Below are 27,354 nucleotides of genomic sequence, written 5' to 3' on the forward strand. Positions count from 1 at the left end.
TATGTGCATTGCGTTGCCCCCGGTGGTTGAATTAGCTAGTGCCGTTTTGGCAACTTTCATCAAAAGTCACGCTTTTAATCATTTTTTAAAAATGTAAGTGGCCAAAAACGTAATAAAATTAGTTTGGAAAAAGCCAAAAATGTAAGTGAGAAATTACAAATTAGGGTCTATGACAGAAAAATAAATTTTTTATGTTAGGTAAAGGTATTTTGGTCATTTTAATTTGATTTGACACCATAAATAAATATTAAACTAAAAACAAAAATTTTTTTACCAACTTTCCAAAGTACTTTTCAAAAAGTTAAAAAATTTGATAAAAAATCAAAAACTAACTTTTTACCAACTTTTCAAAGCACTCCTTAAAATATTATTATGCATATGCATTTCGGGCCCACTACATGCATGTTTTCGAGGGCCGGGTCAAGACCTCATTGAAACCACCACCAAATGACATAGACAAATATCACCTATTAAAATGCTATAAGTTATTTTCTATTAAATAAATGACTAATGTCTTATGTAAGTGTGTGGTTTACAAAATTACGGACTTCACACCTATGTAAAATATTTGTTCATTTATTTAGTAGAAAATTTAGTATGTCTAACATTACCTTTTTGACATATTCTTTAATATTAATTTTTTTTAATAAATATTTTGAAAGTAATGATTTTTAAAGGAAGATTGACCAATAAGTCTCATATTTTATGCTTATAATTCATATAGTCTCATATTTTTTCTTGTGATTCATTTAGCCTCCGTTTGGGAAGTGGGTTGGCTTTTTGACTTTTTTACTTTTTTGACTATTTTAGCCTGGGCTAAAAAGCTTGGTTTGGGAATGACTTTTTGGCTTTTTTGACTTTTTTTGTGAAAGAAGAGTGTAATGATTATGGTTTGGATGTGATGTTTTGTTTTTTGTGGGTAAATAGCCTATTTTATCTTTTATGGCTAAAATAGCCAAAAAAGCCTAAAAAGCTCTTCCCAAACGGACCCTAGCCATTTTGGATATGTAATGACTCACTTGCCTATCACATTGGAGTGTCACAATTAAAAAAAATACACTAAAGAATTTCTAGTGTCACATCATATCCGTCACGTTAGAGTGATACATTTGATAAAAATACACTAGTAAAAAGTTTTAATTTTTTTTAGAATATCACATCATACCTGTCACATTGGAGTGTCACATGTCACGTTTGGGAAAAGTACACTAAGAAGTTTTTTGATATTTTTTTTAAGGTGTCACATTATATCCATCACGCTGTCACGTTTAAAAAAAGTGCACTAAGAAATTTTTATTTTTTTAAAATGTCACATCAAACGCATCACGTTGTCACATTTAGAAAAAGTACACTAAGGAATTTTTATTTTTTTAGAGTGTTACATCATATTCGCCACGTTTTCACGTTTGTAAAAAGTACACTAAAGAGTTTTTAATTTTTTTTTGAGCATCATATCATATCCGCCACACGTTGTCACGTTTGAGAAAAGTACGCTAATGAATTTTTATTTTTTTTGAAGTGACACATCATACTCACCACGTTTGTCACTTTTGCAAAAAGTGTACTAAAAAGTTTTTATTTTTTTTAGAGTGTCATATCATACCCATCATGTTGTCACGTTTGAGAAAAGTATAATAATTATTTTTTTTAAATGTCACATCATACCCGCCATGTTGTCACATTTGGAAGAAGTGCACTAAGAAGTTATTATTATTTTTTTTTTGAATAAAAGTTTTGGAGTGTCACATCATATCCGCCACGTTATCACATTTAAAAAAAATAGACTAAGGAATTTTTAATTTTTTTGGACTGTCACATCGTCAGAGTATCACATTCATACTTGTCATATTAGAGTATCACAACATATCAATCACATGAATAAAAGGGTATAGATGTCTGCCAAAACACTACTAAAATAAAAAATAAGACCATACAAAAATAAACTCTCCACTAATAGGACTTAACAGATCATTAAAAAAAACTAAGAATTAATTAAAATATTTATTTGTGAGATAAAATTTATTGATAAATATCTCCTTTTTAAATTGAAATCAATGACCTCTTTTCTTAAATAGGGAAAGGTGTCATATATTTATTATTTCTTTTGTCTTTTTGATCAGTGCATTAAATCTCTACCAGACCCAAAACAAAAAAAAAGTTTAATATCTTTTATTTAAGGCCTCGTTTGGGAATCCTCTATTTTAATTAAAAAGTCAAAAAAAATTTAAATTAGTCAAAAAATCAACAATTCATACCAAAAAGTTAAAAATTTTATTTTCTCTCTACTTTTTGCACATCTTTTTCGTAAAAAGTCAAAAAGTCATTCCAAACATACTAGTTTTTTTTAGCTCATATTTTAGTCAAATAACCAAAAAATTACTAAATTAACCTGTTCCCAAACGAGACCTAAGGATGTAAAAAAAACTAGCTCGGAAGTTTTTTTTAACCATTGGATTTTATTTTATTTTTTTCAATTATCAAAATAAAATGCAAGTTTGGTTGCGACTTCAAACTGCATGTGAGTATGGTTTAATTTTAAAATAAATCAAAATCAAATTACTACATACGGTTTTATAAAATTTAGAATCAATCTAAATCATAAAAAATTTGGAATCAAATCAAAACCAACCATGAAAATGGGGTTTGGTTTAAAATTACGATTTTCATGAATTTTGTTATCATTCACAATATAATCACTACTTGTTCAATGATTAAGCAATATATTATCATTTTACAAACAAAATAATTTAAATGATAGAACTAATTCTATTTTTATCCAATAACACTTGTAAGCAAAGGATTAATAACTTAGGAATATATAATATATTTGAGTATCAACTGTAAATAATAAATTATATATGTATATATCTAAACAGTTCGGTTCAATTTTGAATCGAAACTATAACTATAAAATAATGGACCAAATCGTTAAGTACAACTCATCTATTATATACATTGAGAATTGAACCATGCACTGAGAAAATCAAATCAAACAGTGCGATATGGCCCAGATCAGACAAATTTACAATTTTTTCAATTTTTTTGTTCATTCCTACTTCAAACGCCTCAACTCAAGCCCTTTCCTGGATGAGTTGAGGCTGGGTTGGTTTGGTCCTAAGCTACGTTGAAGCCAATCAACAAGCCTCACCCCCTCTTTATATTCGCTTTTAATAACATGGACTATTGTATGTTAATAGTTTGAAAAATGCTTCGGACCCCCAGTGAGGTGGCGCGCCGTGATTGAACAAAAAAAAAATTGTTTTATTTATTTTTATTTTTTTTGAGTTTCAGCCAGTGGGGGCTCGCCACCTCACTGGGGGTCTACAGCATGGTTGTAATAGTTTATCGTTTAGGAATCAACAAATTAAGATCCAATCTCTTATCACGTTTGTGTTATAAATTTAGGAGCCTCAACTATTACTTTAAAATTAATCCATCTAATGTGAAAATTATCGCGAAAGAAGTATAGGGGCCAAAAATTGCTTAGGTCACTAGGAGGTCATAAGTATGACAGTCCTAATAATTAATTATCAATTATTATTTTAAAAGTCTGAAGAGCATATATGTTTTTTGATTTTTTTATTCCGAAAATATCCTCTCAAAGTTATTAAACAACACACAACAGCTTACATCTACCGAACAATCAAGCACCTTTCGGAATTAAAACACCTTCAAACATCAAACATCATAGTATGATTATTTTTTTAATAATTGTAATACTTTTCTACCTTTTTTTTAGACCTTTAAACATCATAATATGATTATTTTTTTAATAATTCTATTACTTTTTCACTTTTCTTTTATTCCGAAAATACCTTTTTTATAATTGGATTTGAATGAAATGGCAAGTATGAAATCTTCAAACATCATAATATAATTATTTCTTTACTAATTCTACTACTTTTCTTCTACACTTTATATCATAATATGAATGATTCTACTACTTTTCAACTTTGAAAATACTTTTTTATAATTGCATTTGAATGAAACGACAAGCATGAAGCATTGCCACAATTGAATGAAAAGGTATGTACAAATCGTTGCTTCCATCTATCTACTACTATAGCAAGAGAGTGGCTTATCTGTAGTTTACTAAAAAATTGGACTATCCCAGTCTTGTAAATGAGATGATGCACTTTATCATTTTGTTTATTTAACGGTTCAGATTGCATTGAAGAAAAAAAGTAATGGTTTTGTCTCTCGTAAGCATCATGTTTGACGACGTCCTTTCCCGCCATTGCCTTTTTCCTCCTTCACACATGGCTAGCGTAATATCATTTCTTGCCAAGTTGCCATACACCCATTCCTCACCCATTTCACCACATAAAATAAAATAAAAATAAAAAAACACACACACACACACACACACATTTGCTAAATATAAAAAGAGAAAATAATTGAAGGTATGAATGGTTGCATCAGAGCATAGGTTGCAAATTAGTTGGTGAGGGTTTGGTTAATACTTGATAAGAAATTGCTAAAGGAAATTGCATCAACTAGTTGCCTCTGACAATGGTTGAAGTTCATAGCTCAAGTGAAGGTGAGATGTCTTGATAGGTTGTGATAGGTGGAGACAACACGGTTGTGAATGAGCGGAGAGGAAGTTGTGCAGGAGAGGAAAGTGATTTATCAACGGTGAAGGGCTGCCGCGAGGTTCAAAGGTGATAGCATCGACATTGTCATCCAATTCAAAAAGCTGTTACGGCAAGTACCACATCGCCACTGACAAGCAATACCTCCTCAGTGTGACTAGTCTGACAGTTTCTCAAATGCTTTCCAAAAATTGGATTTGAGATGGGTTTAAAGTTCACTTGAAACCATGCTACGGTAACTACCTTCCTAGAAAACATTAATTTATTCAAAAAGTGAATGAGAAATTAAACTCTCCAATTTAATCATTTATAAATATATAATTTATTCTATAATCATATTCAAATTCAAATTCAAAATTTAAATTTATTATAGTTATCAAAAAGATTGACCGCATCTTTTTCTTTTATTCATTTATTATTATTTTAATTTCTATTTTTTTTTTAAAGTTTAGTTAATACATTATTTTCAATCGAATTCGTCTCTATTTATATCTCTTATCAAATTGGCTCAAAAAAATATGGCCACTATTTATATTTATATATATATATATAATATAAAATAAGATAATCTAAAAAGGGTTAAATTTAGACTCAAACAAGTGCACCGATTACAATTTACAATCGACATACTTTTATTTATCCAAAAAAAAAAAAAAAAGTATGCAGAGTTTAATACATAAATAGACTCTGCCTTCAAGACAAATTCTTTTCATTCTCTCTCCGTGATTCGATATGGTTGCATACAAAAATTATTATTTTCTATTTTCTATTCGAATACACATATTACTCACAATAATAAAAGCGATAAATCAAATGATGGCAAAACATTATGACCACAACTTAATAGTGCAAAAGTAAGCTCATTACATTAATTCTTTGATAAATTTTAACATATAATTACTTATGATTTGTATAAAAGATTTTGAGAATGTAAATTGACAGTAAAATTGAATATATTTATAACAATGGGTTTATAAATATTAAGAAATTACTTATGCAATTTCCATATGGATCGAAACATTAAGGTAAAATTCACTTTCTTATAAAATAAATTTCACACATTTTCTGCATGAACATGAATGATTCTTACGAATAATGTTATCTTTCTCATTATGTAGGATGTTTACTACTCTTTATTCGTCTTTTATTCTTTTTCCTTTTGGTAATATTATGTATTTAAAAACTTATTTATTATATTTTAAAAGTCTATATAAGTTATATTTTGTTCACGATTTTGCTAAATTATTTATATAATATACCTACAAAGGGGTGCATCGTTTTAGTATACTCATTCTATTTTAAAGTTTGTTTTTCTATACTATAAGGACAACTATAAGTAATAAGAATTTTTAAAAACTAATTACATTACATTATATTATGTTAGATGAAAATCACGCATATGCACCCTATTAGTATTTCAAAAAAGAGTGAAATTTCATTAATTTTTATGACTTTTTTTATCCTTTTCTCAACTAATGAGATGTTGGACTTCTTATGAAACCCTACTATTGTTAGAATATATGCACTAACCCTTGTTTAAAACCAACTAAACATTATTAAGATAAGTATGAGATGACAATTCATTAGAGTTGGAACTTAAAAAACCTTATTAAATGACAAATTTTACTACCGATGTATCTTAATAATTCATGCATTTACATTAGCCCTGTTTGGTAGAGCTGTGGGAAAGTGCTTATAGCTTATGCCTAAACAGCTTATAGCTTATAACTTTCAGCTTAAGCTGATTTCCAGCTTATTCTTAAAGCATCTCCTACCCCACTCAAAGAATAAGTTGATTTCTGACTTCCACAAAGCTATAAGCTATAAGCTATAAGCTAAACCAAACACATCAAAATAGCTTAAATTAAGCTGAAAGCTGAAATAAGCTGTAAATAATTTCTGCCAAATAGGCACATTAACAAATATTAATTTTTGATACCTTTTTGTTTGTAGACTATAACATACAAAATTGATAAACAATAATTTCAATCTAGAGGATTAAAAATACCAAATTGAGAGGCACAAATGATAATTATTTGATTGTGTTTGTTATTTTTCATTTTATTTTATTTTTGAAAATGATGGGGAGAGCCTCTAGAGGTGGTAGCCAAAATAGGTTGCGAGGAGGCAGGGGATGTTGGAAAATGATGTAGAGTGTCATAAAAAAACGATCACTAGAAATTCTTGTTAGAAATGTTCCATCAACAGTCAATAATTAAAAAATAATAGTCGTAGACAGTAGCTAGCGATGGTGGTGGTGTGTGATTTGGGGGGAAAAAAGGTTAGTGAAATTTCACTTGAAAATATTTTTTTCATACTTTAATCTTTGTCCTCAGTGAATTTTTATTTTTTAACTTGCCATTTATTCAAATAAAAGTAGAGATTGAGGAACCTATCATCAAAACCCTTTTATCAACAATAGTAGAGACAAAACACACTCCCATGTAAAAAAGAAAGTAATTTGGGTCTCGTTTGGGAATATATTATTTTAGTAATTTTTTAGTTTTTTATAAAAAAATATACAGAAAAATAAAGAGAGTGATATGATAACTTATAATGACTTTTCAACTTTTTGACTAAAATGTATAGTTGACAAACGAGACCTTAGTGCGTCAATATCTTTATTTTGTGTATCAATACTTAAAATTTTAGATGTATATAGTAAAAATATTGACATATAAAAATTTAGGTACTAAATTAATTTCCTTTCACTTGAATATCTTTACTCACGTGCATCAAAAATGATAGGGACATCTAAATTCTATAAAAAATTATTTCCCAATGAAATATAGGGCCCACATACTCGCAATAATGGACACACCAAGTAATAGGTTAGAACCCATCACTATTGTGAATAAGGGCTAAAATTGCAATGTTTTAGATTTTGTCCTTAGCCAAACTTGTGGTAATCTATTTAGAACCTTAACATTTATTAAAGAAATTTTTTTTAAGATTTTGTTTGTTTTTAGAGATGAAGGATGTGTTGGGTTTACTAGTAAAATGGAAACCACAAATACTGTTTAAAAAAACAGCATGGGATTAAAAGTCACAAGAGATATAAACCCTCTAATGGGACTAGCAATTCTATAGGAAATTTAGATTTGTTAATTTAATTCCATGAGATTGGAAGTGAAAGACCTTATTGCCCCTCATTTTACACCAAAATAAATAAATAAATAAAATTTCACAAATTTAATTTTTTTTTAATAATGAGAACTTTAACAAAATTTTATAAATTTAATCCTAACAAACCAATACCATCACATTAGTGCATACATAAGCACAATTTATCTTACATCTTCAACCTAATATCACCGTCCTAATAATCCGAACAGTTTTTTTACTTTTCCAAATAAGCAAAAAGCTGCTTATTTGGTGCATTTTTTTCGTTTGGAAGACAAAATAAGCCAGGACACAAATTTACCAAAATACCCCTACGAAAATCAACAAAAATTGCCACTAAACAAGGAGGGTAAAATGGTAATTTCAAACATGTACATGAGTGTAATATGGAAATTTCACAATATTCACAAATGATATAACACTATATTATAATAATTTACAAAAAGCAAAATAGTAAAAACAACAATGATTGAGACCCTCTTCAATCACCACCCCCACCACCCCCACAGACACATGGTGGGTCCAATCACCACCCCCGTCATCCCCCCCACAGACACGTGGCGGGTGGTGATTGGAGGAGCAGGAATAAAAAACAAAAAAGAAAGAAAAAGTAGCGAATCAGGTAAAGAGGGGGTCAAGGGGTAGAAAAAAAAGGGGGTCCAAGTCAACTAAAAAGCAAGAAAAAGCAAGAAAAAAAAGCAAATAAGTTGCTTTTTTCTATCTTCCCAAAACAACTAATAATTCCATCAAACCTAGTTCAACAAGCAAACAGGCCTAATAATTCTGTCACTCGTCAATAATTAAAACATTTGTTTTGGTATCAGTAGTAATTATAACATCTCAAGCTAACCACAATTTCACTACCAAAATGACTGGACCTGCACAGCTGCACTTGTCTCATAACCTCTCCCAAATGTTTTGTACATGATTAATTCATACAACCTTCACACACAATTAATGCATTATCAACATTTTGAGAGAGATGTAATTGAAATATAACTATATTTCACGTGTTCTTTTTATTTTTCTTTCTAAATTCCTCACCAAATATCTAAACCAAACTCAGCCTTAGTAAAATGTAAAAAGGAAGCTATATCATATGGATCCAAAGCCTAAAACATATACACAAGGTATACCTAACATTCAAAATTGTTGGTACACAACAAATTTCAAAAGAATAAACATATTGATCCAGCAAAAAAGCTAAAACATGACATAAAAACAACATGATTATGAAATGAAAATGAATTGGGTCCTCATTTATTCATCTTTCCTGGTTAGCTCATGCTTTTTCTTCTGCCCAACTTCGACGAGCAATGCCAAGAGAGCTTCACACACTTGAGAGGCATCAGCTTCAGAAGGATCTTCGTTCAACGAAGAATAAACCATCCAAGCATGGTCTAGTTTTCGCTTTGGCCGAACCACCACTGAGCCAGGGACCTCAGCATCACGACAAGTCACAAGTCCATCACTCTTTTCTCCATACCTGACTTGAAGCAGTTGAGCGCATGCAGCCATTGCAGCGCCTAGGGGTACTATCACCGGGAGTTTGGTGGGTTGGCTCGCGGATAGTGGGGCGACCATGGGTAGCTCTGCGTGCGCTACTCGAGATAGTGTGGCCAGAACTGCAGGAGAAATGCTGGCCTCCGTGTGGAATGAAACGACTGGAAGGTCTCTAGGCAAATAGTATTTCCTCAAGAATTCTTTCCTCTTCTCGTAAGTTAGGTCTTCTAGAGCTTGCATGTCACCCTTCAAAACAGATACTGAAATTAGAATCTTTTTGGTTCATGTCAAATGGATGATTCACATGAAAGAATAGAATGAGCAATAAATTGCTCATATGAGTATGACTACTACAACCACACGTTTGGCATGAGCTAACAAAGCTAAGAAGGTAAAACTTTTCCACTAATTTTTTATTTTATTTTTTAAAGTTAATTATCAAACGCATCATCTTTTTTAGATTCTAAAAAAGCAAAAAAGCAAAAATGCAACTGAAAAACCAATTGCTAAACTCCACTTAATTCCTATGCATATGACATCCTTGGTCATTAAATAGTTTCGTATGGCTTTCCCCGTGATCTGAAGCACAATTTCTGTAATTTACTGTCCTCAACTGACAACAAAGAAAGAGAACCCCCTGCTTCATTTCTTAGGGTCCACCATAAAAGATAAAAACCTTTTAATACCCTAAATGCAAAAAAATGATCCTATGAATAACACAACACAGAATCATTGAGAATGGCATGTAAACTCAAAATTCAACACAACCACAACCTAGCCATTTGGTATTGGCTACACAAAATCATGTTTCACCATCCCTTTCGTTATTTTTTATTTTCTTTTTTAATAATTTATATACCCCAATTAGAAGGCAGAATTTTATTAGAATAGAAGAAGAAAACATAGGGCTAAAGGATAAAAGATCATTTCTCAGAGAGAAAAGAACTACACAAAAGAGATACAATAATATAGCTCCCAACAACCAATGAAACACGACAATCCTCAAGGAGGGCAAAGATGACCTCTATCTTATTTAGGAGTTGGTGCCCCTCTCTTGGCCAAACTATCACATTGTTTGATCTGGTGAGGGAAATAAATTTATCCAAGATCTCCCTAAAAAATTGGCAATGAGCAAGGGCAAGAGTTTGCCTCTTCGCCCACCCAATGACATTGCTAAAGCACTTTTGATCAAACCATCATGGGATCCCACATAGAACAACTCTCTAAGGTCTTACAAAAGCATCAAACTACACTTTGATGTCATAAACTGTTCCCAATGGCTTGGAGAAAAAAGAAACTGTTTTATTTTAGAGTCCATCAATATTCCATAAATTCCTAACTACCATAGGGGAAGACTTCCAAACATCAAAGAACAACTTCTTCCAAGATCATATTATTTGTTTAACCATAATACATCATGTCTTTGCTCTCCTTGACTTGCATCCTTTCAGCATCCCGTTTGTTCTCATGGTCTATGTTACATGGATTCAAGTACAAGTATCAGGTCCAAGTGTGTCCTGACGTCGGACCTTCCTAAACCTAAATCTTAGGATATTGGGATATGTATCCAAAAGTTATGTATGGATACAGGGATATGTCTTGGACACATATAAATTGCACATGTATAATCAGATAAGGTGATGTAAATTATAATGAATGTGTACTTGCAATAAATAGAAGTAAGGGAAAATATGGAAATTCTATCTTTCATGTGAGAGGCCATAAAATTTACTTTATTAGCAAATGAGAGCTTATTCTTCTTCAAACTTCATATAAAATTAAAAACTTTAAGAGTCTAATTTGGGTATGGGTGTCAGAAACATATCTCACACCTTTATCCTTGACATATCTGGTGAACACGAATACTACGGGAGAAATAGAAGAGTTCATGTAACCCTAATCCTAACCCTAACCCTAACGCCTCAACCTGGATGAAGTAGGGATTCAATCGTAGTGAATACCACACCAAGAGACTACCAGCTATGCCAGTTGCCATCCACTGACAAAAATGTTGATTGCCTTTGCAGATAAACCACTTCAGCCTATCCAATGTGTGCTATATCTACCAACCATAAATGCATTCATTTCTAAATTTTTATTTTCTCCTTCACCGTACATCCATTCCAACATCTTCACCTCATTATAGCTATGCATGTTAGAAGTATAAACTTGTATAGGGTGAATGCATTTGTTCATAGTTGTGTGCCTGACCAAGGAATCTGCCCTTTCACTAATAAGCCATAAAGTTTCTTTAGATATGTCTGAAGGCAATTTAAATTTTCATCCATCTTCCTCACTACAATCACCAGTCCTCTAAGCGAGACTTGCACATGCTTGTGAAGTTAAACAAGTAAACAACCCATTGCAGAAATGCATATAGTTTCTGTATGAGCAAATCTGTAACAACTCGGATTATTTTATTTAAGTTGTTAGCTGTATTATTGCTAGTTGATGTCATTTTAAGTTTTATTGCATCATGTTGACGGTAGGTTGTGGGATTAGTTTTGTCCCTATTTGAGTTTTGACGGTAGGTTTTACTCAGAGAGGCCACTTACTCTAGAATACTATTTGAGTTTTGATGGTAAGTTTTATTCTCATGCTAGTATACTATGGAATTATTGGTATAGTCTTTATGTAACCAATGCTCACTCGCACACGTCACTTTGATGTATATGTGAATTTTAGATATTGCCTATTGAGCCAGTTGTTTTGGGCTCACCTTTTTATATTTACCATCGAATATTTGATGAGACTTGTAATATCTTTTATTAGGTTTATTTGGAAAATGTAATATGCCACTTATGTATGAACTTATTCCTATTTACGGTGAATGCTTGGATGTGATGAATGCTTGCACGATGGGATAAGGTGTTATCGCATTGAGGCCATAAGGCTATTGGTACTCATCCTGCTGGAATGTTCTAAACGAATTATATTTTATTTATAAAAATGCTCGACTCATTTCCCATCTGAAAGGATTTTACGTATTTTGCAATTATCAACTTCAGGAACTTCTTATTTCCTTTCATTCTTCAGCAAACTGTTTTTGAAATGGTGTATTGCTTGACTTTTCCGAAACCTTTCCAATTTACATGTGGTAGTTATCAAACAAATGCTTTATGAATTAATAAATGTTTTAAAAATTGGGGTGTGAAACTTAGTATTGGGAGACATATAAACCCCTCGCCGCTCAAAATCCAATAATAATAACAAATGAACAAATGAATAATCAAGAAAGAAAACAATAAGAGCATGCATGTGTTCTACAACACTTCCACTCACCACTGTCTAGATATCATATCAATGTCAATGCGTGTTGTGTAGAAATAATACTCATTGGCAATTCCGTGTTGGAAAGGCTCTCAGGATGGTGGCTTTTCATCTGCTGCAGCCTATGACTTAATTGTCCTCAAAACTACCAAGAGAGAGAATGGAGAAGGACGTGGAAACTTAAACTCCCTCAAAAACTTTAGGTGGTGTTACATGGCAAACTCTTGACTAATCCCATGCATGTGCGCAGAGGCCTAACCAGTGATCCTAACTGCTTGTGTTGTGGGGAGTTGGAAGATGTGGATCATGTGCTTCGTTTTTGTCCTAATGCTGAAAATCTGTGGTCTTCTATATTTAGTAGACGGTGGTATTTGGATACGCTAAATGTGCCTCTGGTGGACTGGATAAAATCTAAAGCTAAGAACAAAAACCATTTTAATGATAACATCTCTTGGCGCACTGTGTTTGCTACTACTCTTTGGAGTACATGGAATAATAGAAACAAAAGGATTTTCGAAACAAAGTTTGTAACACTTTTGAGAGTGTCAAGTTCATTCTTGAATTTTCTTTGGAAGTCCACCAAGCAATTAGTAGATCCATTACCACCCCCAAACCTCCATTTGTACTGATTCAATGGTTTCCCCATCATGCAGGTTCCATAAAACTCAACTCAGATGGATGTACAAGGGCACAATCAGGAGAAGGTGGATTTGGAGGGCTATTCCGAGACAAAAGAGGAGCATGGATCAGTGGCTACTATGGAAGATTGGAGACTTGCACGAGTCTGGAAGCTGAATTGTGAGCTGTTTACAATGGTCTCACTATTCTCTTTCAACGAGGCTTCACTAAAGTAATCGCCGAGATGGATGCAGAGCAAGTAGTCCAACTTTTGGTGGAGGGTCCGAGTGATAAGTTTCCTTTTCGGGGACTGGTGGAGGACTCTAGGATCATCATAAGAGGATACAATTGTGAGGTTCGACATGTCATGTATGAACAAGGTTTTAAAAAGAGGCCGCAACCGTTACGTAATGCCGTTACGTAACGGTTTTGGCAGTTACCGTCACCCGTTATGGCCGCTTTTGCAGTGTGGTTGAGATTCATAGGTGTGTCGGCCGTAGCGGCTGCCATGGCGGTCGTAATAGCGCCGTAACAGCCGTAATGGCCTGTTACGCACTGTTACGTAACGGTTCCAAACTGTTTCTTTCAAAAAAACACACAAAAAAAAGCTGAAAATGGGGGAAGAGAGATAGAGAGAAAATGGAAGAGCAAGAGATAGAGAGAGAGAAGAGGGAAGATGAAGAATATGTTATTGATTTGTTGAAGCTGTAAGACCTATGTTATTCTATTCAGCTGCTATCACTCAACCATTTTGTTTGTATGTGTCTATCTATATATAGTTTGAAAATAATAATAATAATAATTGTGGTCATTATTTATTTGGCTTGGTGAAAATATGTATATATATATATATATATATTTAGGCACTTATTTATTCCCTTACTTTTGTCATTGTTTATCTTATATATAATAGTTAGTGATTGATTTTTTGTATAATATAAAGTCATTAATTATTAAAATAAAATGTAAAAAACTCAATTTATAGTGATTTAAAAATATCAAATATATTGGATCATACTTAAAAATTTACAAAAATTGATCAATATTTATTTTTAACCCAATAAATATGATCATGGAAAAAAAATATGCGTATCGATAAGTTTTTTTCAAATTGTGCGAAAAATAAAAAAATTCACGGTTCCGGTTACCGCAACCGTTACACTACGGCCTTTACACCCCGCAACCACAACTGCGCCACCGCCACCGACCGCTTTTCAAATCCTTGTGTATGAAGGAAATGTATGTGCAGATGCAATGGCAAAACTGGGTGCAGAGAAACCGGAAGAACTGCTCGTGGTGAATGATCCTCCGGCAGAGATACGCGGCCTTTTGGTTGCTGATATTGTAGGTGTAGCGAGGGGAGAGGGCTTAGCCCTTACCTCCTCTTTTCTTTCTCATGTATCGAAAAAAAAAATACATGTTGGCAAATCACATAGTGGTTTCCTAAAATACCCAATATCATTTTACTCACACTAGAAATACAACACACTCTTTAAAAAAGGTTTATGGTGCTCTGTGTGTTTGTGTTTGTTCAGACACTGCAAGGATTGCAGAGAATGATGCTAATGAGAACTCATGTCCACAATGATTTCTAGAGACAATACAGAGTATAGATAAAATACAAGATATAATATTAGAATGGGGGTAAAAAATACTAAAATCACAACTAGAAAATTAATATCCAAAATCAATTTAGTAAGAAGAAAATAGAGCACAAAGTCAAACCAAGGGATATATACCTTAATTACTTTACAGATCAGAATCTCCATGAGTTTCCGTACATTAACGTAATCCCCAAGCTGTCCTTCTCTCAATATATCTGAAGCTATTGGGCTACCGCCATATGGACTCTGTGCCAATGCTAATCCAGCAACCTTCTCTTTCAAATCAGGCCAATGCATGGATAAAGCAGCTGCAGCATCTACTCCCCCTTTGCTATGTCCAAGAAGCAAGACTCGTTTCCCAGAACCCCAATAGATCTCTTCAATGTAATCTTTTATCTCTCTGGCATTTTTCTCAACAGAAGCCTGAATAGCTTATACTTAGTATGGAACATAATGAGCAATTGGTTACACAAGTTGGAATAATCAAAGATACCTCACTGTGAATCTTGGCGATATGACAGGCCAGACCCATCTTTGAGAAATATGCTTTTGTATTGACAAAATAAAGTGGCCCATGGTTGCTAAAAAGACCTGTAGATTAAGATGAACACAAACTACTGAGGATATAAATGTGAGAATATTAGGTTCAATATTCGTGTTTCCTTTTCAGTCCTAGGTTAGATTGTTATATAAAGCGATGTACTCTTGTATTATAAACACAATTGAATATACAGATTCTTCAGAAATCTTACAACAATTCAATACAAGTTGTATCAAGTCTGAACCATATAAAAGAATTCAATTCTGATCAAGACAGTTGAAGAACTTCCTTCTTGGAATTTTATTATTAATGTGAAAGAACAAAACAATAGTGCAAAGGTCCAGTATGTAAAAACCGTATTTCCAATAGATGTTTTGATTAATTTTGCCATTTCCCAAAAGATCCACATACCTTACTGGAAAATTCAAAACTGCTCCATAAAATATCAAAATATTGATTTAATCCAGGCAGGAAATTGATACAGAAACTAAAATATGAAAAGCTGCTCCCAGCCTCCCACAATTTAGTTCTCCTGGGAAAAGTTAGATCATCAAGGTTATTGGTCGAATAATCTAATTATCATGACATGTGACTCTTAGCGGTGTTGGAGTCAACATGTTTACCAGCCTAATGCATACCATCTCATGAAAAAGATGATCTACTGATAATCCAAACTTGCAATCTATCATTTTTCTGAAGTCGGATTGGAAGAATACCAAAATAACAAAAAAGATACTAGATTAGAAGCAGTCCAACCCAAATAAGTCATTTGGCTTGAAACACCCCAATCCAACCAACTTGGTCTGGCCCTGTTGGCCAAAATCCCTGTACCTCACTCGGAGATTAAGGGTACAAGTCTTGCCATAGGCAAGACTCCCCTTCCCCGAGACTAAAGCCTCTGATGTACCAAAAAAGCAAGAAGAAAGAAACACCCCAACCCAAATATTAGAAGCATACCAACACATAAAAATCACTTGGCTTCAAACACCCCACTACAGGAACACATCAGGGATGATCTTCCACATACATCTGAGTGTTCCCCATATGACAGAAGGAAGAGAAAGAAAAAAAAATTTGATACTATTTAGGGAAGGAAAATATTTGCTACCTGGTACCAACAAGTAAACCATAGAATTTGGCAACTTGTGTAGGCCATGCCTGATAACAGGGAGAAGCAACTCAATCAATAACTGTATAATCAAGCTAGGAAAATGTAGGCCTATAGAAATGGCAAACAACTCATTGCACCTGATATCATCCATAATTTCCATAAACCTTTCAGTTCCGTCTTCAACTGGAGGCATTTCTGGAGCACGTTGCAGCCATCCTATGTCGTCAGTTGACCCCTGAACTGTCTTCCGTACCCGTTCAATCAGGCTGAAATTAAACATCACCGAGGTTAATTGATAAACAGAGAGCAAAGGTTATTATCTGATAGAATGAGATCATCACATTGCGTCCTAAAAAGCATTGGAGACAAACTCATCATATATTCTCACAGAACTTGAAGTGAATCTACTTTATTAGCAACTTAGGCTCACATTTTTAAAATTTTCAAAAATACTTTCAATTATCCTCCATCTTTTGCCAATAGCATTCATTAATCCTAGAAGTATAAGTTAACTGTATGGTTCAGCTCTGAGAAAGGAGAGTCAAATTCCAGTACTGATCAGATTTTCCCAAAAACGAATTCACATAAACATGAAAAGGTTTTCCCACAACTTAGCTCAAAACCTGCATTTTAAAAAATATGTTACAAAACAATGCATAATGAATCGTCGAAAACCTTGAGATAAATCATCTGAGAAATAGCCTTCAACAAAAACAGAACATGGATGAGCCTTCAAGATGTTGATATTAATCACATTATGTCTCATTATCTAGCTAATGCATTAAATAATGGATATACAATTGTAAATTCAAAGAACTCTGCCTATGAAAAGACTGTAGCTTCTGAATCCCTTCCCTCGGAACCAATTGACAGCTGAACCCACAAGCAACCTGATTTCACTTTTGTACTATAAAGGACCTAGTGTCATCCCCCTCACCAATAAATCGAACCACCATAAATTAAATGTCAAACAACTCTACTTGCTTAGCCTCTCTCAATCATGCACAGCATAAGAAGTGACATTCAGAATACCCTATATTTGCTTAAGGTGACACTTTAAATCAGGGGCTCAAGGGTTGTTCAGCTTTAGCAATGACGACTTGTAATGCATAAGGTGAATGGCGCAAACATGAAGGCCTAAGAAAATCCATTAACGTCTCCAAGAAAGAAAAGAAAAAAGAAAGTGAGCTCAGTGTATCGTAAACAGGACCTAAATAGACGAAAAAGATGGAGAGGAGAAAACAATACACATCTACCTTTAGTGAAGCAATAGCAAAAGCTAAGACTGAATGGATGTTATCGTGTTAATATGTTATTTAGCCTTATTTGGACTTGTTTGGTGCTACAATGTATTTAATTTAGAAGTGCTTTGGGATATGTTTGGCCACATCCTTAAAAGCACTTCGATGTTTCTAAGTCTGTTTCCAAAAAGCACTTTCAAGTGTAAGGTGCTTTGATAGAAGAAGATGTGAAAAGCTCTTATCAAGTGCTGTAACAACTATTACCAAATCTCTTTACGGTAGACTCTTCTCTACAAAGCTCAAAAGCACTTCATTAAAAGCCAATGCACCACCAAATGGCCTTCTCGAAGTGTATCATAAATGCTTACACAATAATACATTGTAGTTAGTGTGGACATGTATAGTTTAGTCATTAGTAATAGTGAAACACATATCTAAAAAAGGATTCCAGTGATTTCTCTTAATTGAACATCTTGGTATAAAGCTCACTGGGCCCTTTTAGCTTTGGCATTTACATCATCAGGCTAATATTTCATCTTACTAGTCACGTAGGATATCCATATCATATAAAGAATCAGTACCCCTGGAAAATGGAAATGCCATTTTGGCTGGTCTGAGTTGATTGGACGACCACATTAGCATTTTGAGATGAATCTCCTTCCGACCTCCTTGAAGTTCCGTCAGGTATATGTGGAGCATCAGTTGCATTAGATGATCCAGAAATTGCAGAAAGGCTTCTACTTGAAGGCATGTGACTACTAGCCAGAGATCCTCTGGTTTCTTGAGATGCAATTGTAACCATCTCCTGTCCACATGATTCCCGAGCTGAAGTCTCTGTTGCCACCACGGTAAAAATAAGGTGATCAATATCCAAACAATGCAGGGAAAAAAGGTAAATAGAAGAAACAAAAACACACAAAACCAAAACAAAACTAGGAGGTGTTTGGTAACATTTACAGTGAATTGTTTTTTATTTTTTTAAAAACATGATTATGTCTATTTTTCCTAAAAAAAAAAATAATAAAAAACATGTTTGGTACACAAATTCAAAAAATAGTTTTGAAAACAAGTGAGGGGGGTGGCTGGAGGGGGGTCGCTGACAGGAGGTGATGGCCAGCGGCTGGACAGGGTGGGGACTCTCTGGAGGCTGTCAGAGGGGTTCCCAGCGGGGGCCAGGGTGGATGAGGGAATGAAAATTTGTTTACACAACAACAGAAAAAACTTTTTTTCTTTTTTTTTTTTGTGTGTAGAATTTAGAAAATTGTTTCCTTTTTTTTTTTTTTTTTTGGAAATGAGAATAGACACCAAATTTTTTTTTTTCCCATTTTCAAAATTTTTGTTACAAATGGGAAAATGCAAACATAAACGTTACGAAACAGGTAAACAAACAGAAAAAATGAGATAAAAAAAGCTAATATGTTGCAATATTGACTTCCAACCAAAAAAATTTAACTAGCCTGGTTACATATTCAAATTTTCTTAGTGAGCAAGGTACATAGTCACCTCGGAAAGCTTGAACATAGAAAGATCAGTAATAATTGATTGGTCAAATTGGAACCATTGTAGTCTGTGCTTTGAAACTCAAAAACTGTGAAAAAATGTGAACTCTGGGCGAATGATTATAGGAAAATAAAATCTTGAAGAAGCAAATGCTTGACAGACACTCACTTAAATGAAGACTGGAGTTTTTCTATCCAAAAAACAGATAACATTTCTAGTGTGACTCTTTAGGTCAGCAAGAAACACTAAACCACTGAACTTCCTAAGCAGAAATTACCCGTGGTTTATGTTCAGTTTCCCCATTTTTTTAACAGATAGAACAAATCTCCAAGTAAATAAAAGCAAAAATGCAAATAAAGAACATTATTCATTTCCAATTTTTTTTTTTAGCATAAATCTCTTGACAGTAACTACACATAGTTTACCCAAAAAGCAAAATATTTTAAGACGTGCCATGCTAGAATTGAAAAATTCCACTCTGCATGCAAAGCTCAGAACATTTTCCAGGAAATTAATCATCCTTTATGGATCTCAATAAGACCCAAAAAAACACACTTGGGGGGGGGGGGGGGGGCGGGGGGGGGGAGGGGGGAAGAGGGATAGAGAGGATCACCAGAAAAATCAGGGAAACAGCCGGTTATATAAGAAGTTGTCTCTACAAGATAAGAAGCAGCTTCATTCAGAGCTGGTACCGAGGTAAATAGCTGTGGCATAACCCGCCCATTTCTCAAGCTTTCATTGTTTGCCTGACAAAAGAGCCACTGTTAAAACAACGTTGGAATGCTTACAGAACTTAACAGAATTTTTACAGGGTAAAAACAGTATCCCTAAACCAACAAAATGCATTATATTCACGGAAAAGAAATTAAATGTTCCGAAGACTTAGTGCAAGAATTCATGAAAAGTCAGAACTATATGCAACTGTAAGACATGGGGACTTTTAAGATCCTCAGTCAATTGCAATTGCCAATTGGTAATAACTTTATCTTGAGGCTAGTTATAACAAATGCATTTCAGGTTATATTTCTGCAAAAGATAAGTTCACGTGCCAGTTTCAAAAAATACCCAAATGATCAAGTTTTCAGAAAGACACATTGTCTGTACAGATATTGTCATCAAAATTTGCTATTGGTTGCACCCAAGGGTGTAGTTGAGTTGGTAAGACTTGGGGGCTGTAACCTCCAAGTCTCTAGTTCAACTCTTGGTGAAGCCAATACTCTTGCTTTTTGCCCGGTGCTGAGGAGTGGTGCATCTCAGTACCCCAGGTTTCGGTATCTAATCTAACCAGGTGGGGAAGCCAATACTCTTGCTTTTTGCCCGGTGCTGAGGAGTGGTGCATCTCAGTACCCCAGGTTTTGGTATCTAATCTAACTAGGTGGGGATCCCATAGGTGTCTAATATAATTAGAAAGGGGTTGTGCCTTGGGTTATCAAACCAAAAAAAAAAAAAAAAAAAAAGAAAGAAAGAAAGATAAGGAAGAAAAATTATAGATTTGCTATCGGTTCCAATGCTTTCGTCTGGACTCGGGGGAACTTCAAATTATTCAGGACTCCCATTGATTATATAAGCCTGAACTACTCATTTTTGTCCAACTCTTGCCTATGCATCAAATGATTCTTGTATATCACCTTCCATAACTTGGATGGCAAATATTAATCTCTTTCAGGAGTATTGGGTCTTTCGGTTCTAATCCTATTTCCAATCCTTTATTTAGCATTCCTCTTCAATATGTGAATTCCCCCAAAATTCAAGGCCTCCAGACTAGTTTATATCCCAGAATAACGGGGAGTGCTTAAGAGGAGTGGGAGTAAATGGAGGAGCATGTGCAGCAAGTGTACTGTTTAGAGATGGAAATCTATATGTAGCGAAAATACTGTTTAGAGATGGAATAGGTAGAGGTCCGGCGGGCGGCCAAGGAGAGGCTGCCGCCCGCCGGTGAAGCAAAATGAGTAGGTTGTTAACCTTGCTCTGATACCATGTTAGAAATATTGATAGGTCGGGAAAGAGAGTGAGTAGACCTCGGGATGAGGATGCCGTATTCTGGGTAGCTGAACGGGAAGAAGAGGCCATTGTTCAGATGTTTCAGAGAAGGTTTGGATACAACGTCTTTACAGAGTGTTATACAGACTATCTCTCGCAATAGAGTGTTACAGACTCTCTCTCTCAACAACCGAGTATTACAGACTATCTCTCGCAACAGAGTGTTACAGACTCTCTCTCTCAGCACAACGCAGAGTTTTTCAGAGAAGGGTTGGTTTCAGAGGTTTCAGAATGGTATGCCTCAGCCTCAGCCTTCGTCTTGGTTAAATAGCCGAGGCAGCCACGCGTATCGCGCGCCACTTGCCGCCAGACGACAAACGGGCACGCCAACCAAGGCACTCACGTGCCTCGCCATCATGTCCGGCACACCTTTTGATGAATTGGGCACGCCTTTTGATGGCACGCCTTTTGACAAATTTGGGCACACCTTTTGAGGGTGCAACTTTTTCAAGGGTCCGACAAGACTCTGTAAACTGTCCCGACATTGATTCCGGTTAGCTCCTTTATGGGTCCGACAAGACTCTGCAAACTGTCCCGACATAGATTCCGGTTAGTTTCTACAAGGGTCCGACAAGACTCTGTAAACTGTCCCGACATTGATTCTGGTTAGTTTCTACAAGGGTCCAGCAAGACTCCGTAAACTGTCACAACATTGTCTTCTACAACGGTCCGACATGACCCCATAAACTGTCTTCTACAACGGTCCGACATGACCCCATAAACTGTCTTCTACAACGGTCCGACATGACCCCATAAACTGTCTTCTACAACGGTCCGACATGACCCCATAAACTGTCTTCTACATCGGTCTGACACCACCATACAGTGTCCTCTACAACGTTATGACACCCCATACAGTGTCTTCACCAACGGTTTGACACGACCATACAGTGTCTCCTATCCTTTTTTATTTTTATGTATTTTCTTGTTTTGTTCCTCTCTCCAAACTCAAGTTGGTTAGTTTCTATCCTCCTTGAGTTTGCGGGGGGCTGTTAGAATTTACCAATTTGCTCCTCCACCTACCATCTCCACTAGCACCCACTTCACCTACCACCTCCACTACACTACACCTACTACCACCTTCTCTTCTATATATAGGAGTTGTAATACATAACACAATATCAATCAATCAGATATCAATCTTGTAATACATCAAGATATCCATCAATAATACAATTTATTCTCTTTCTCTCTCTATCAATATTTCTAACAAGTTCCAAGCACAGAGGTCCAGAAAGTCAGTCAATCTTGATGCATCTGTGATGTGCCAGAAGCATAGCAGTAAGACGCAAGAGGATTGAATAGTTATCTGCACATTTTAAGTTGTTCCATGCACTGTGCCATATACCATGTCATTTTTTTTTCCAAGTATGAGTAAATCTTATTAAAAAAAAAAGATCCAATGGGGTGCCCAACCAGTATGCAAAAGAAGAACTGTATCAACTATACATCGAAAACCTATTTCAAGGTCTCTACAAGATCCAAAAATTGGTTCAAGGATAGAATGATCATCCCCGAAAACCAACTATGCAAAACAAAAAACAAATAAATAAAACACTTGATTTTCAAAAGAGGCACTTTTTTCTTCAATGAAAGTTCTTCTATTCTTCTTATCCCAAACCAATCATATAATTTCCATCCTCCTCCCCACAGAAGCCCTTCTCCATTGGCATAAGAGCTCCTTCACCCTCGGGGAAAACCCAAGCAATCCAAACATGGAAAGATTCAAAGACCACAGCTCATGCGCCACCTCTCAATGGATAAGTAAATGGCTGCTTCTTCATCATGTTTGCACATGCAACACCTATTAACATGTACTTGTCTCCTAAGTCCTAATCAAATTGTAATAAGAAATATACCTTTCTTTTCATAAGCATATATTTTTTAATCAGTATTTTAAGAAAACTTTACCAACAATGGGCTTGATTCTTCATCCTTCTTGTCTCCAGCATCCATAATTGGAGCAAATTGCTATCAAACACAGGTAAAAATAGAATATGTAAGATTTTCTAACACAAATGACAAGTACTAGATAAAAAGTTAAATAGATGGAGAAGATAAATAAAGTAAGAATGACGTGAATCTAAGAATCAGAAGTTAAGATAAGGAAACCAATGAAAGCAGAATTAACATTTTCATAACCATATTATTTAACAAGGCAGAATACAATATGCACATAAAGGCCATACTACAACTAGTGTAAGACTTATACATTAAAAGGTCAATTTTCAGTTATTGTGCTTTCATAAACAATAAAATTGACCTGAAATTTGCAACATAAGATGTAAAATGCACAATACAAAGGATGTAGCATTCAATATCATCTAAGAACCTTATCTGCCCAATTTGAATTGTCCATTTGACTCTACCCATCAAGTTTGTTGTATTCTGAGTGTATAAAACCAAATTAAATTGGGTATTTAAAGTGCCTATAAATAACAATACCCGAAGATAAATTTTTTAAGGATTTCCTAGTTGAAGTGGGGATTGGAAAAATTGGACATCATAATGGTAGAGAGGTTTGGCCAAAAACTAGGTTGAACATTCTACATGGTCAAGGAACAGAGACTGTGCCCAAAAATGGAGAGAGACAGTCAGGCTGCCCATATTTAGAAGAAATAGGCCATTCAGACAAAATTTCCACATAGTTCAAAATCACAGCCCCAAAATAATACATCCTTGATGGCCCCTGCAAAAGATTTAGAACTCCATAGGCATGTATCTATATGATGTGTTCTTTGCATGTGTCTGGCCCTGCAAAAGAATTGATCCCCTACATAAACATACCAGTCCTACATAGATAGAAGGTAAGTAAAAAACAAGACTAGTTGGCTTACAACAGCCTCCCCCATAATGTAATCTTGAGTGTAAATTTTTAAGTGGGCCAATAAAAACATTCACTCTAAATTTGGCTTTTAATTTTTTTATCTGGGCTACTATAAATTTTCGTGTTACAAATCATTTAGGTAAAAAATCAACTCGATTGAATATTAGTAGACAAATAGATGACTTATAATTTAAAATCACATTTCCCTTTAATTTTTATTAAAGAAAAATATAATTTGATCTTGTGATTATTGATATACAATCCACTTGAATTATCTATTCAACGAAACGATATGAACAATTCATGAGATCATAAAAATGTGTGTGGTGTGAACCTCAATGAAGTGGATAGCACCCCCTAATGTGCCTCAAAGGCATAACAAAACCCCAACTCCCAAAATATGACACATAATATGATTATAGCATTATTGATTCAATATATCTCAATAAATTTACACATTATCAAAATTATAGAATAATAAATTTTAAATAGTATGTTATTAATCTTATTTGAGCAATTCAAAACTTATTACAAACCCTATTTTAAAGCACAAACTTTTTAGATGTAGTGCCCACAGTTTCAGACCAATCAGATTCTGTGCTTTGATTACACTCTCCCAAAGTGTGTGAACAAATTCATTTTCATGCATTTAAAGTACCAAACCATGTTCTTACTTCCCAACTACAAAGGACACCTAGGCAGGCAAAGAAACCCAACCCACCAACACAGGACTGGCCAAATACACGTTAATCATTCACATTGTTTAATAAAACACGAATGAAAATCGACATTGTTTATTTCAAAAAGATCTAAACACATCGTAATACATGCAATTCAACAATCTCAGCCGCCAAAATCGAGATCATATTGAAGAAGAAGAAGAAGAAGAAGAAGAGAAAGACAAAAAAAAAAAAAAAAGCCCTAATTTATAGACATGAAATTGACAAATTCAGCAGATAGTACGAAGGGAAAAATCACAGAATGACTAAATACAGGGATTAAACCACTAACCTGAATGGAAATACCAGAGATTTTCCCGAGAAAAAAATGAGAGAGAAAGTTTGATAACGCTTTAAATCGCAAGTAATTATTTGTCTAGGCTCTTTTGAGAGGACCATTTTCCGGTAGACTTAACCGCCAAGCGATCGACTGAGTATTGCTGGACGACGTCGTTTTTGTTTTTGTTTTTGTTTTTGTTTTTGGTTTTTTAATTTTATCGGACACGCCCGGTCCCTTACGTACACTGACTAATGACTAATTCAGGTGTACGTAAAGCGTTTCTCTACATAAATCAGATAAAATTTGGATAGAATAATTGGCATTTTATAAAGTCAGTAAAAAGTTAATTTTTTAGCCTGCGTTTGGTTGTGTTTTGTAAATGCGATTAGAGAGTATGAGTTGTATTTTGAGTTTATGTATTGTAGAATTATGATTTGAGTGTACAAAATTTGTTTGGTAAAGAGTTTTGAAAATAGTTTTGGAAAAGAGGTTTGATTTGAGTGGGGAATTGTTGATGTGACATTTGATATGTGATACAAAAATTTACAACTCATAACTAAACATACAATTCAAAATTATTTTAAAGCACATAAAAAATTTAAAAATTTTCAGAAAATATTTTTCCCGATTATATAAATGAATTGCAAAAAAAAAAAAAAAAAAAAAAAAAAAATCTGTACAGCAAAGGACATCCGGGCGGATGTCCCTAGGGACGTCCGGGCGGAAGACCCCATGGACATCCGGGCGGTCTTCCCTGAGGCAAAAAAATCACAAAAAAGGCTGCTGATGCACAGAGCTCTCGGTAGAGATTTTGAAAATTGATTCCAAACACGCAACCAAACATCATACTGAAACACACCTGTAGAATTACATTTTCAATTCACAACCAAACAGAGCCTTAATTTTTTTTTTGTAAGTAAAAAATATAAGAAGTGATGTGATCTAAAATGTATAAAAAGTTAAAAATTGACTTTTTTTTACTTCTCAAAATACCCCTAAATGGACTTGGTCCTAAAAAATTGATAGCACCAAATTGGGGCTTTTTCCAAATTAAGCCAAATTAGCAATTTATTTCTCAAACTAGGTTTAGTTTGGACGGAAATCCCAAACTAGGCTAAAGCGTTATTACAAATCACGTTTTCACTATTATCAGGCCTCTCTCGCAAAAAATTTGTGAAATAGTAAAAGTATGGTTACAAACCGCGCTTTTAATTAAGAAAGCGTGGTTACAAATCACGATGTTAAGTAAATTTTTTTTTTCTTCAAAAAACTTGATTTCAAATCACGCTTTTACTATTGAAATGCAAAAACGTGTTTTCAAAACACATTTTCCATACAAACCAAATCAACCCACACTCTGACACCCAAACACACACCCCTCCAACACACAATACTCACGCACATCACATAATATAATTGAAACAATATAATTTTTATATATAATAATTAAATATATATAATAATAATTTATAATAGCAAATAATAATCAACTATATAATTTTTATAATTTTTGTAAATATAAATCATTTTTATATAATTTTTATCTTTCGAGTGGTTAGAAATAATTTTTTACAAATTAAATTGAAATAACTATACGTATGTATATAACGTGTCCAAAAATTAAAATGATAATTATTTTTTACCCTTAAATGATAATTATTTTTATTTTTTATTTCTTAACCAAATTAATTTTTAATTTTTTAAAAAAAAATTCTAAAAATCAAACCATACATAACCTAAAAATCTTTTGATAAATGACTTACATATGTATGGTATAAGGGTAAATATTTTGATAAATGACTTAAATGATAAATCAAACCATTCATAACTTAAAAATTTTACCCTTAAACCATACGTATGTAAGGATAAAAATTTGCTATTATAAATTATAAATTATTTTTGATTATAAAAATTAAATACGCATGGTTGATATGACTTGATTATAAAAATTATTTATCAAAAGATTTTTATAAATTATTTAAATCTTTATAAATTATTTATAAAGATTATAATCAATTTTTATAAATTATTTATAAATAATTTTTGCAATTTTTATAATCAATTTTTACATACGTATGGTAATAATTTTTATAAATTATTTAAATCATACGTATGTAAGGGTAAAAATTTTTAGATTAGAAATGGTTTGATTTATAATTTAAGTCATTTATCAAAATCTTTACACTAACCATACATATGTAAATGTGAAGATGCGTTTACTGTAAATGTAAATGTGAAGATACGTATTAAATTATTTACATATGTATTAATTATAAATTTTTATAAATTATTTTTGAATAATACATACGTATTATAAAATGTGAAGGTGGGTTTACTGTAAAAATTTTTAAATAAAAAATATAAAGATTTAGATAATACATACGT

At 33.7% G+C, this 27,354-nt stretch overlaps 1 protein-coding gene across 1 annotated transcript; it reads right to left on the reverse strand.

Annotated features, from left to right (window-relative positions):
- Positions 1–8,783: 8,783 nt before the first annotated feature.
- On the reverse strand, positions 8,784–25,231 carry LOC114317057 (alpha/beta-Hydrolases superfamily protein). The gene is made up of 9 exons (XM_028263749.2): positions 24,982–25,231; positions 23,055–23,114; positions 19,717–19,849; positions 18,185–18,437; positions 16,500–16,628; positions 16,360–16,409; positions 15,204–15,301; positions 14,846–15,133; positions 8,784–9,464 (listed from the first exon to the last, which is right to left on the reverse strand). The coding sequence occupies exons 2-9, from the start codon at positions 23,097–23,099 to the stop codon at positions 8,976–8,978; spliced, it is 1,485 nt and encodes a 494-aa protein (XP_028119550.2). The 5' UTR covers positions 23,100–23,114; positions 24,982–25,231; the 3' UTR covers positions 8,784–8,975.
- Between the last annotated feature and the right edge of the window lie 2,123 nt (positions 25,232–27,354).

The sequence above is a fragment of the Camellia sinensis genome, chromosome 2 (assembly GCF_055761805.1).
Source record: "Camellia sinensis isolate YWXY chromosome 2, ASM5576180v1, whole genome shotgun sequence".
Classification (NCBI taxonomy): Eukaryota; Viridiplantae; Streptophyta; class Magnoliopsida; order Ericales; family Theaceae; genus Camellia; species Camellia sinensis.